This window comes from Monodon monoceros, unplaced genomic scaffold (genome assembly GCF_005190385.1).
Source record: "Monodon monoceros isolate NGI ecotype Baffin Bay Population unplaced genomic scaffold, NGI_Narwhal_1 Super_Scaffold_16, whole genome shotgun sequence".
NCBI classification, from domain to species: Eukaryota; Metazoa; Chordata; class Mammalia; order Artiodactyla; family Monodontidae; genus Monodon; species Monodon monoceros.
In genome coordinates, this window is record NW_021703772.1 from 46,283,472 (window position 1) to 46,296,527 (window position 13,056).

General features: G+C 34.3%; 1 protein-coding gene across 4 annotated transcripts in view; it reads left to right on the plus strand.

Annotated features, from left to right (window-relative positions):
* Window positions 1-13,056, plus strand: part of TFPI (tissue factor pathway inhibitor) — an 81,434-nt gene that overhangs the window by 33,539 nt on the left and 34,839 nt on the right. For all 4 annotated transcript variants that reach the window (XM_029224409.1, XM_029224411.1, XM_029224412.1 and 1 more), the window contains 2 exons: window positions 5,324-5,446; window positions 10,856-11,053. In XM_029224409.1, coding sequence (XP_029080242.1) covers window positions 5,326-5,446; window positions 10,856-11,053 — 319 coding nt within the window. In that variant the 5' untranslated portion in view covers window positions 5,324-5,325. The remainder of the gene's footprint in view (window positions 1-5,323; window positions 5,447-10,855; window positions 11,054-13,056) is intronic.

A 13,056-nucleotide genomic window follows, 5' to 3' on the forward strand; every position in this document is an offset into this window, starting at 1 on the left:
ATATAAGCTACAGTATGGGTTAACCTTGTAAACACTATGCTAAATGAAAGAAGCCAGATTCAAAGCCATTTATATGAAATGTCTAGAATTAGGTGATATATAGAAACAAATTATATTAATGGTTTCCTAGGAACGTGAGGATGGGAAAATTGCTGGGGGTGATGGCTAAAGGGTGGGGAATTTCCTTATAGGGTAATGAAAATATTCTAAAATTGATTGTGGTGATGTTTATACAACTCTGTGGATATAGTTATAGCTATTAAAACATTTTTTAAATTGAAATTATCAAAATTAAAAGTTTGTGCTTATCAAAAGATACATGTAAAATTGAAGAGATAAGATAGACTAAGATAGATATTTTTATATACAGTATTTATATATATTTGGCAAAGAACTTATATCCATAATATATAAAGAGCTCCTACAATTCAATAATGAAAAGACAAAAAAATCTTTAAAAAAACCCCTCAAGTTATTGAGATAGAGAGTAATAGAGGAACTGGTGGTTGTTACTTTTTAAATATGGTGCTCAAACAAGGTCTTTTGGAGAGAGGATACCTGACAAGTGTCCTAACTAAAAGATGGGAGTCTGTCATTCCAGGATCTTGTAGAAGAGTGCCCCCATGACAGGAAATAACAAATTTAAAGTACTAAACCTAGAATGAATATGCTATGTTCAAGAATCAACAGCTTCAGTGGAGCCAAGGGATTAGTAGGCAGTATCCATAAAGCTGAGTAATTACAGAAAAGACTGACAGGAAATAAAGTTGAAAGGGGAGCTGGGAATGACATATTGGACACCTTTTCCCTTGTCAAAATGATCCTCCCTAATGATGATGATGATGATGGGGCTACAGCAAAATATTTCCTATCTCCTGCCTTGTGTCTTTAACTGCCCTTATACTGTTCCACTTAGAAAACATAACCTCAAATGTAATCTGTCCTGACCGAATTTGTCCCTAATATGTACACCAATCAATATTTACATTAATTTACCAAGTTGTATGACTAGCACACAACTGTTCACTCAGGATATACTTGAATCCTCTGACCTTCATATTCTGTATCTATTCAATGACTCAGTTTTATCAATACTAACTCAAAATACCTGCCCCTTTCTCTGTAGCTCCACTGATAACTCCCTTTTCATAATTTCAATCTGATCTGCAACATTCTAGCTGTTAATTCCACTTATAATTTTTCCCTCTCAACATCTTTCCATACATGCTGGATTTTATTAATGCACAAAGCATATCATACTTTTTAATATTTTTCTAGCTCAGAAAACCTACTGACTTTTTCTTGACTTTTTCTTATCTGTAATATTATCTCTCAAGATATTTTCCAAAAATATTTTATGGGAAAATAGTCCCTTGACATATAAATTTGGAAATGCAGTTACTATATCTCCCATAGAAGATACTATTGCACATTACCACATTAAGCATTCTTTAAAAGTCCTAGAGTTAAGAAACCTATATAAAATTTTAAACTTAGATATAAATATATATTAATCTATGAACACTTTTTAAACATAATAACTAATAACATCTTGCTGAACTGGTATTCTAGGAACATAGCTTGACTAAAAAGGTTAAAATTGATGCTGCAAATTATCATTAAAGTGACTATAAAATGTAAGTTATACGACATAACTATGTTATTCCACAAAGTGAGGAAAATGTGTTAGTTCAAATGCATAAATTTTTAGAACTGAAATGTAATTTAAGGACAATCTAGCCCAAGTCAAGCATTTCATGAATCGGGTTCAGAAACGTAAATTTCCGAAGGTTACTTAGGTTGCTGGCAGAGCTGAGCTTAGAATTTCTAGTTTATTGCCCTAATGTATAAATACTATTTTTATTCAAGGTAAATAATTTAACATATATTTATTGTCCACTACTATGTGCCTGGTATATGCAAAGATATTCTCACAATTCATCTTGGCACCTAACATTGCATTTGTATTTAATTCAATTGGTTGAGCATAAATTCCTTAAGGGTCAAGGCTTTCTCTAGATTTTTAAATCTCCCTTTGTGACTAACATATTATTATGCACAACTAGTCACTAACTCAACACATTCATGTAATATATTCTTGCTTAAATAACTTCTGATGACAGATCATAAATTAAAGAGGATTTAGCAAGAGTGAAGCCCTCTTCCTGGTTCATAGCTGGTGCCTTCTCGCTGTGTCCTTACATGATGGAAGGTACAAGGGACCTCTGTGGGATCTCTTTTATAAGAACACATCCCATCCCTCATGATCTAATCCCTTCTGAAAGGTCCTGCTTCCTAATACCATCACCTTTGGGAGTTAGAATTCTATATAAGGACTTGGGAGAATACAAACATTCAGACCATAGCATAATCCCACCAACAGTGTTAAAGGTCCACATCCTCACCAACATTTTGTATTGTCAGTTTTTACTAATTTTAGTTGTGGTATCTCATAACAGTGCTGATTTGTATTTTTTGATGAGTAATGATGTTGAGCATCTTTTAATATGCTTACTGGCTGTATATATATAATCTATTGAAAACTGCCTGTACAATCTTTAATCCTTTTTTTTTTTTTTGGGGGGTATGCGGGCCTCTCACTGTTCTGGCCTCTCCCGTTGCGGAGCACAGGCTCTGGACGCGCAGGCTCAGCGGCCATGGCTCATGGGCCCAGCCGCTCAGCGGCATGTGGGATCTTCCCGGAACGGGGCACAAACCCGTGTCCCCTGCATCAGCAGGCGGACCCCCAACCACTGCGCCACCAGGGAAGCCCTGATTCATTTTTAATTGCATATTTATTTGTAGTTCTTTATACATTTTCAATATATAATCTTAAGATATATGAATTTCAAATACTTCCTCACAACTTGCCTTTTCAGTATCTTAAGGGTGCTTCCTTTGTTGAACAGTTCTTGATTTTAATGAAATCCAATTATCAGTATTTTATTTTTAATTGGTGCTGTCTATATCTTGATTCAAAAATGCTTGCCAACCTCATCATGAATATATTCTCATATGTTTTTTCTCCTAAAATTTAATGTTTTATCTTTCACATTTAGATGGTTGAATTCTCTTGAATCAATTTTTGTGTATGATACCAGGTTGGGTAATACATATTTTTAATGGGGCCAGCTATTTAAGACAATAGGGTACAGAAAGGTACAAGGATGTGTAAGAAGTGTGTTAATCACTGGATAGCTTCAGGTCAGGTTTGTTAACTTGTTTGTCATTTTACAATGTAATTATGCATTTTGAAATTTAAAAATAAGTTCATTACAATAATATATAATTACATCAGTTCACTCTAGTTGATCTCCACAAATTACAGTTTTATGAATGTTATAACAAATTGTACTATTTTTTCAGTGGCATGCACACCCAAATCAGTCTTCTACACTGCTCTTAGAAATGGAAATATTTAGTGGTTTTGGTCACTTTTCAGAGGCGACATTGTGGAGAAGAAAAAGTACTGAACTAGCAATCTGCTCACTTGAATTCAAGTTCTGTGTCAGTCATTAATTAGCTATGGCTTTCTATAGAGCATACTCATAGTGTTTTCTGTCCAACACCCTTGATTTCTTCTGGAAGCAATAATCTACTCCTTCTGGGAGCTACACCTGTCCACTCCACCCTTAAACTCATATACTTACATTAAGATTTGCAGTGTTTTGACATTTTCCTATTCCCTGACCCCTGACTTTTTTTAGGGTCCACCAAATCTGTGCTAGTCTCCTGTAGCTCTCCACCTCAAACATATTGGTCCAGTGGTGGGACACTTCCAAACTAAAACTATAAATGCTATACTGAAGCTATGTGAATCTAGTCCATGAAGAAAAGTAGTCACACTATTCTGATTAGGGCTTCCATATGAACAATTCCTTCATATCCACAATTCCTCTATATCAGCGGTTCCACGTCCAAGGATTCAAGCAACCGTGGATCGTGTAGTACTATAGCATTTACTATTGAAAAAAATCCATGTATAAGTGAACCCATGCAGTTCAAATCCATGCTGGTCAAAGGTCAACAGTGTATATGTATATTTGTACATACATTTAAATACATATATATTTGTGAATTCAAATACTTTATGATATGATTTAGAAGTTTTGTAACACTGCTACTGACTAAAATTCAAAAATGTGTTATCATTTCCAAAGTGTGAGAAAATAGGTTATACATTTCACTAGTGATTTTAATGAAGTTTAAAGCAAATGCCATTTATTACTTTATTATTTATTATGACTACACTTTAATGATGTATATTGCAGCTGTGATCCACTATAGACATAAACAGAATATTTTCTAAATTGTTTTTGATGGAATATCTGTTCCTGCATTTCTGAATGTTTACTGATAACATTGCTCTTTCCTTCCTGATTCCGATCGCATCAGTGGCTGAACACGTGCATGCATTCTCTTCTTTTTCTCTTCCCGTGCTGCGTAAACATTACACATTTCCTTCCACTTTTGAATCCAAAGGAAAAATAGCCTTAAAGAAAAAAATTTATATGTGCTTTTCCATTATTTTTTGCTATTGATCTTTAAATAATTTTGAAACAGGAAGTCTCACTCTCCTGCTGAAATCTGTTTCCTATAGAGAGTAAATGTGTTGATTTATCACTTAAAGTCACTTTTCTATGAAACTCTTTTGAATCAGATAACTCCTTAAGTTGAGGGAGAAAAACTGGGACAAAGGACTGGCTAGAATGTTAGACAATTTCTTTTTTCAACAGTTTTGTTTGCAATCTCATAGAAAACCTGGTTAGGAAATTGGTTATAAAAACAGAAACATACTTTAAAGGAAACAAAGATGAAAATTTGGAAATGTGTTTCTTTTTTGAAATGGGAGTAAAGGGAAGAGGAATCAGAAATTGAAAGTTGCGTTAAAGAAATAATAGAAAAATGCAAGAAAAATTAAAGTAAAATTAGTTCTGACTCAAAAAAGAAAGTTATGAGAAAGATGTGGCAAATAGAATTGCAAATGAAAATGGTTCTTAATACATACTTAGTCATGTTGATCAGGATTACTCATGTCTCTCAGTTATTGCCATTTTAATGTATATTTTCAAGATTGAAATATGACCTCTGTACTTGAATATTATTAGCTATATGCACTGAAAGTATGTGTATCTACAATATTGAATGCTAATACACATGTTTTAAATATGACTCATGGAATTTGTGGACAGAAATGTATGAGAATACACATTAAATGTCATAGAAATTTACATGTGGAGGTATGCATAAAGTTCCTACTAGTCTATATATAAATCCACATTAACATTTTATTTATTAGATATAACTGTGTTCTGTATTTCAGAGATGATTGACGCAATGAAGAAAGAACAGATTTTTTGGGTTTCTGTATGTCTGCTGCTTAGTTGTGCCTCTGCCCCTCTTAATGCTGTTCCTGAGGAAGGTGAAGAACATACAAACATTACAGGTAAAATGTTAAAAGCATTCATCCTTTTAAGCTAGTCAACGCTCTCAGTTTTAATCCAAAAATTTAATACATTTTTCTCCATCTTGTAGAAAAATCAGTTTTTATTGAAGTGACATTTTTCCAAAATCTTAGTCCAAAAAAAAAAGTCACTTTAGCAAGGAAGATCTCTTTTTTCTCAGACTATATATTAAATACTGAAGTACCTCTGAAAAATTGCAAGGAGCAAAATGATATAGATACAACTCTCTATGAACCTAGATGTCACCCTTTGTCTGGGAAAAGTATGAGAAGGAAAAGGAAAGTACAAACATCTGAAGTTTCAGTCATTCTCTCCTTCTTGCCTTTATTCCTCAAATAAAAACTTCTCAGATGAGTCCAAAGTAAGAATCTAGTCAAGCAGGATACCAGAAGATCTGGGTAATAGAAGATAGTTCTAATCCCATAAAGATCTGTGTCTAAAAATAAAATACAGTTGACCCTTGAGCAATGCAGGGGTTGGGGTACCAACCATCAGTGAAGTCCACATATAACTTATAGTCAGCCCTCTGTATCCATGATTCCTCTAGGTCCTGCATTCTGCATGCAGATTCAGCCAACCACAGATCATGTAGTACTATAGTATTTATTACTGAAAAAACATTTTGTATAAGTGAACCCATGCATCTCAAACCTGTGTTGTTCAAGCATCAACTGTTTTAACAATAAAACAATAGAACAAGGAGGAGACTGTGTAGTGATCGTTATTATAGATTTATTTCTTTCTTAAAAGTAATATTTTGTGGCAAATTAGTAAATTAGTGATAAAAATCTCATCATTGTTAATAATGAGAGACTGAACAAAGTGATAGCTTCTATTCATTTCTATATATGTTTATGATGTACAAAAGGTTTCCATAAATACATTTTGATTTCATATCTCCATCAGCTCTTTAATGTGATTTTGTTCCTTGTACTAACCTTTGATAAAGATTGAATAAATATATCTTATGTGCCTGAGACTCTGGTAGGTGCTAGGGAAGAAGTGATGACTGAGACCAGGTTCTCCGAAATTTCATGGTTTCACAAGGGAGACTTTAATGTAGACAGATTATTTCAGTGTAATGTGGTAAGTGAAATAAGAGGCATGCATAAGGGTGCTGCTGTTGATACAAAGAAAAGGGGGACTCATCTAAGCTTGGCTATCTGAGAGCTTGGCACAGGGAAGTGGCCAAATGGTACATGCTACATCACTTCAGCCTGCACCCAAAAATGAGACACTGGGAGCAGATCTGAAGGTCTAGACCAACTGGACCCACAGCTTGAAGTCCATCTGCCCAGGCAGGCCCAGCCTACAGCAGCCCCCAGCTGACCGGTCGATAAGAAGCAAACCCAGCTGGGATCAGAAGGGCCATTCACATCCTACCCATGAATGAAAAATAAAGGCTTATTATTATATGCCACCAAAAAATACGTATATATTATTGGGAAAATTTCCTAAAGATGGAACATTACTTGATAAAGTAAAAACCATTATGTGCCTTATGAGAGTAGGAATGTGGGCACTATGAGATGGACTCTAATTCTTCATTCCACTCATTTTTCAAAAGAGATGGCTAAAGTTCTAATATTCTGGAGGTTGGGTAGAGAAGGAATGCAGAGGTTACAGTAAGTCCCAACAGGGCAAAGCAGGCAATCCCGTCTTAGAAAGTGGGAGGAGAAAGAGTCCAAGTGTTCCTAATATTCACCTCCTCCAAGCTCCCTCAATTAGGCTGAGAAAATGCATGCCAGTTAACCAGGATGTTCCTGAAACTGTTGCTACTGCCACAGTCAGCCAAGAAACCAGAATTAACCCATCAGTAATTAAACCTAAGTTTAAAATCTCTGGGTAAATCCAGACCAAACCCACCTGGATAAGGAAATATTTTGATCTTAAAGCTAGACTTGAAGACCACTTAGCTGACTGGCTGCACAGTCTTATGCAGTTTTGGTTTTCTTTTGTTTTGTTTTTAATTAATCTTGTGATAGCATGATCCTGTGTCTGTATCGATTCAGTTTTGGAGATACCATCTATCACATTATGCCAAGGTCATGCCATCATTTTATAGATGTATGCCATTTCATTGAAATACTGTACTAGCATTTTATTGAAAAATATTACAAGGTTTTACGGCTTCTCTCACAAGTCAATAGTAGGCTTTTTAAAATTAGTTCAACCAGCAGGGAGCATGAAATAGAGAAACTTTTTGATAAGATAAAAATGATTAAAAAATAGTGGTGATAAGGTTGTTGTTTTTTTTTTTAATTCCTTTAGACTGGTAGAGACAAGATTAGCAGGGAGCATTTAGAGAAAGGCAAGTATGTTTCATAACATTTAGAATCAGACAGACCTAAGTATGCATGTGTAGTTTGCCACATAGCAGCTTTGCAAAATTAGATGAGTTTATGTAAACTCTCTGACTCCCAGTATCCTAATCTATAAGTAAGTGATCTAAATAACTAGATTTAAATGGTTGTTATATAAACTGCATAAAAGCATCTGGCATATTTCCTAGCACAGAAGAGGGAGAGTACACGTCTGTGTTCTTCCTTTCCAGAGAAATCAAATATTTTAGTTAGAGAGTCAAGTAGCATATATATAGATAGTAGGTTAACCATAAAGCTCTAGGTTCCCAAACAAATTCCAGGAGAATGAGGATTCTAATAGTCAAGGATATGACACATCCCCAAATATATCATGAGCCTTCCATTCAACATCCCAGGACAGGGGGAGGGAAGACTGAGATTTTAATTCTCAGACTGTGAGACATAAAATATTGGGTTGGCCAGAAAGTTCCGTAAGATGTGATGGAAAACCCCTAACTTTTTGGCCAACCCAATATAAGAAATTAATTATGAAAATAATTACATATAAACCATAATTCTGTTTATCTTACTACATCAGATTAAAGTCCTGTTACATTGTCTTGTATGGTTTTTCCAGTTTTATGGCCTTAGGTAGATCCTTGTCACAGTCAACGCTTTCTTCAAGTCTCGGGAAAGTTACCCCTGATCCCCTCAGAAAAGCTTAAGTATCTTATTATACACTTAAACAGCATCCTGAACTTCTTGAATATTTATATAACTAAGTCTTTAGTGTCCGCATGCTCCATGAAGGGGGGGGGGGTGGTCACTGCCACCTAATTTACTATCATATCTGCCATGACAGTACAGTGCCTGACACATGACCAACACACGATTGTTAACTTTTGAAAAGGTTTATCTAAATTAAAAAATCAAAACAAGACAAACTTTCATCCCTTTTTAGTGGCACAGCATGGCTGTGTGTCCAAAGGGGCCACCTGATCACTCCCCCAAGTCAGGAATGCTGTGCCCAAGTGCGAGGTTGCAAGGTCACTGCACAAAAGAATATTCTAATATAGGATTCGTGTAAGAAATACAATAAAATATGAATGGTAAAAATGAGTGACTAGATAATAATTAGTAAAATACATTACTCAAAGTTAATTCTTAGTGTTTTCTTTAGGAAATTGCTATAAAATCATTACCTGCTTTCATCACTGAAACCATTTTTAATTTTTATAAAGCGAAGTTTAGAAAAATTTATTGAGTGGAAATTGTAAAATTAAATCTATGTGCTTGACTTAAATGCCAATTAAGGAATCTCAGTCACACAGATCTGTGATAATATCACTCAGTTATTAAGAAGGTGAGCAGTATCTGGTATAAAACTATCTGAGGGTCAATTCTGAAGCCATCACTTATGGTGTGAACTGAACAATTAATTTTTGCAGTGCTCTTTTATAATCTGTAAAGTGGAGATAATAATGCCTAATTCAGAAGGTTGTTGTGATCGTTAAATAATATAATTGCAAAATGTCTGGAGCACAGTAATTACTCAGTAAACGTTAGCTGTTACTACCAGGACAACTGCTACAACTATGGTGTAATATCCTTTGTTTGTGGTGCGCTGCCACCACCTGGTGGCACTATTACTAAATAGCAGGTTGAAAATAAGATGCTATATCCTTAATGCAGAAAATGTAAAATAAAAGATTTGGCATGATGATAAGGAATATCAAATATAAAGTCAAAAGTGCGGGAATAATCAATGAGAAATAATTTGATATAAATTATTGATTTATAAGACATAGTTTCCCTAAGTATACAGTATTTGGCAACTCAGGTAAAGCTGTGTTCTACAAGTGGCCTATATTAAAGGTGCCTGTCTGAAGCACTGCTTCAATGATTTGGTGTCTGTAGAGTTCTAAAGTAACATTAACTTGGGAATCAAGACCATCATATTGTATGAGAAGTGCTATAGGAATTTCTGAAATAATGGTATATAGCCATAAGTTATGAAAATGTCAGACAGTTTTTATTCTAGCTCATTTCTCAAAATTATTTATGTGACTTCTGAGATTCTAAGATCTGCTCCTAAGAGAGGATATTTATAGAACTGATAGGTCAAATTTTTGTCAGCCCTACAAAAATGTATATAGAGCAGATAAAACATAAAGTGCTAATTCAGTGACACATTGTGGGTCATCTCTCAGTCAGATGCACCACTTAGGGTCCTTGAAGCTTTCTAACTTCTCACAACTTTTTAACAACTCAGAATGTCATGTATAGAATTATCAATCTTTAAGTAAAGAAAGGAATATAAATAGCATTCACAATCATGCATAAATGTACTACTCAGAAAATGCTTTCGCTTATTTTTGAATTCAAATTGACAGTTGTAACTTCAGTGATGAAGGGAAAATATATTTTTTTATGTCATTTTTTGTTTATATACAGATATATACAATACTCTAAAATGTTATTATATATTATTAATTTCTAGAGAAAAGAAGTACTTGTGTGTATAATTTAAGAAAATTAATTATTTGTAATTTATAATATTTAACACCTAAATTTTCATAACTAGGGAATGGTTCAGTGTAGTATGATATATACATACATGTATGAATATAAATATTCTGTTGCTTTTTCTTTCATGAGGATTGGAGTCATGTACCAGCCCTGATACTGTTGCTTTTAAAGAGTTGTTTTGTATGTAAAAAATGACACAGCTGTGGATTAGGGAGACATCTCTACTTATCTGTAATGTCAACACATCAGTTACCTTATAACTGCTACTCAATTCCATATTGGTAAACTGGTACAAGTTTAAGCAACATCTATAACAAGAGTCTAGAAAAAATATTTGATATTTTTCCTTAAAAGTTGGTTAATAATCAACTATTAAAGTTTAATAAAGTTGGTAAGACCTGTCTCATTTGATGAGTTTATATATTTTATCTAACTTTTTGATAACTTTTCATAGTTTCTTATATCAGCCTATTTTATCACTGTTGCACTTCTCCTTAAAATTAAGATGTATTAAAAACGAATGAAAAGGAATGTTATTCTTTTATTTTTACCTTGTAGATGCTGAGTTGCCACCGTTGAAACTTGTACATTCATTCTGTGCATTGAAAGCAGATGATGGCCCATGCAAAGCAATGATAAAGAGATTTTTTTTCAATATTCACACTCAGCAATGTGAAGAATTTATATATGGGGGATGTGAAGGAAATCAGAATCGATTTGAAAGTCTGGAAGAGTGCAAAGAAAAATGTACAAGAGGTAGGTTTCTGGAGACACTTATTACCCAGAAACCTTTAGAGTTATTAGATCTAATCATAGATTTGATCATTTTAGAAAAAACGTTAAAACTATTTTAACATTCCAAGGAATCTTTTTCACTTTTTTAGCTTTAATGTTCAACTACTGTTTTTCATTTTTTTGTATCAGTCATTATAAAATACAGTAAGCTTATTGTCCTATACTCTTCCCCATAATAAAGAGGGAAGAAAACCCTTAAGTTTGCAGAAGAGATTTTATATCTGCAGCAAATTAAGTGTAATTCAGCCTCCTTGGGTAGCTATGAGTTCACAGGAAATAACTTGTTATTCACAGTGACTTAGACTTTCCTTTACCAATACAATGATCTCATAGTTGTTTCCCTGTCAAGATAATGAATTAATCCAATTTGAGGTTCTCAACAGCTACTAATTAGAAAATTATAGAAATATATATATGAAAGTAAAATCCTTCTCTTTGGAGCCTTGGAATAATGTAGAAAATATCATCCCTGATGACCTATGAAGACCTTACTGAACCCAACTTTTCATAGTTTTACTAAGTTATAAGGTTTAAAAGCATATCACATTCTACTATTAAACTTTATTGAACACTTTTATTCTTTTAATCATGTTAAAACAACTTTTTTTTTTTCAAATTCTACAAATTACAATGTTTCATGTGGTTTTCTCTCTTTAGACTGAGATAAATTCCAAACAATTACTGGTCAAAATTTTGAATGTTTTTTATCTCAGTTTTATTCTTCTGAATTGAGAGCTACTTGAGAGACAGAAAATCCTGAGTTGTCTTTATTTCTGCAGTTTCTAGTCCCAAATTTCCCCACTGCATGTTCTTAGAGACAGTTGAATTAAACTGTAGGGCTATAGCGATGGTATCTTTAGTTAACACTGGTGTCTTGTTTTTTGCAAAGCAGGCAGGTCTGCATTTTCACTCTGATAATGCTTTCCTAAACAGCTTTTACATAACAGCCTTGGCATCATGATGCTCTCGGCCTATGGGAAAATCTCAGTGTGGTAAAAACAGAGAGCTTTTCTCCTCTGTGACTGTTGTATGCTCCAGAGCTGGCAGAAAAGAACTGATGTGAATGAATTTCTTTATCTCAGAGCACTTATTTCCCTCTTTCCTCTCCATAGATGTGCTAGAAATGTTACTAACACAGATTAGGCAGTTCAGTGGTTCTCTGTAGTACCTTTGGTTTTTGTGATTGCCTGGTCATTTTCCATTCATCACAGATTTCTATACCCTGTTCTATTCCATACTGGGCCAAGTATCCTTTTGTACTGAGTATCACTCAGGTTCAGCACCTTGGCTAGAGGCCTGGTTGCCTCATTCTTTGTAATCCTCACTTTTTCATGTAGCAGCCTACTTAATTTCATCAACTGGCCTCTTTCCTGAAATACATACCTATTTAGTTTTTATAATTTACAAATCTTTTATTTCACCATTTTGTGAAAAGTTACTCTTTTCTTTAGAAATTAATCAAATATGATTTTGTTCTTCAGTGAATGCCCTGCTATAATGTTTTCTCAAACATCATTACTGCCTACCATAACTATATGTCTTTTGCCCCCATCTCCTCATTATCTCTTCAAAAGTCATTGATATTACTGTTTGAATATATGAGTGTTTTATATAGTAAGCTACTGTTAAGGATATAGATGACATAGAAGAGTTACTAAGCTTTTAAAAAATCACATAAGGAGAAAATTCCATCTTCAGCTGTGATGGAGTAACTGGAGCTGAACTTTCTCTCCTAATGTAAATAGCTAGAAAACTGGGCAAAATATATGAATCAGCTGTTTACAGACATTGATCAAAAGGCAGTGCAGGATTGTGATCTCTGAGAGATGGGAAACACATGAGGTGAACCCTCTGGTCTCCCCAGCAATCTGCATGAAGGCACTTCAGACCACAGTTAAAGGAGGGAAATACCAGCACAGCATGGTGGTCTCCATGGTGGAGGATGTGGAGATTGGAGACTGGTA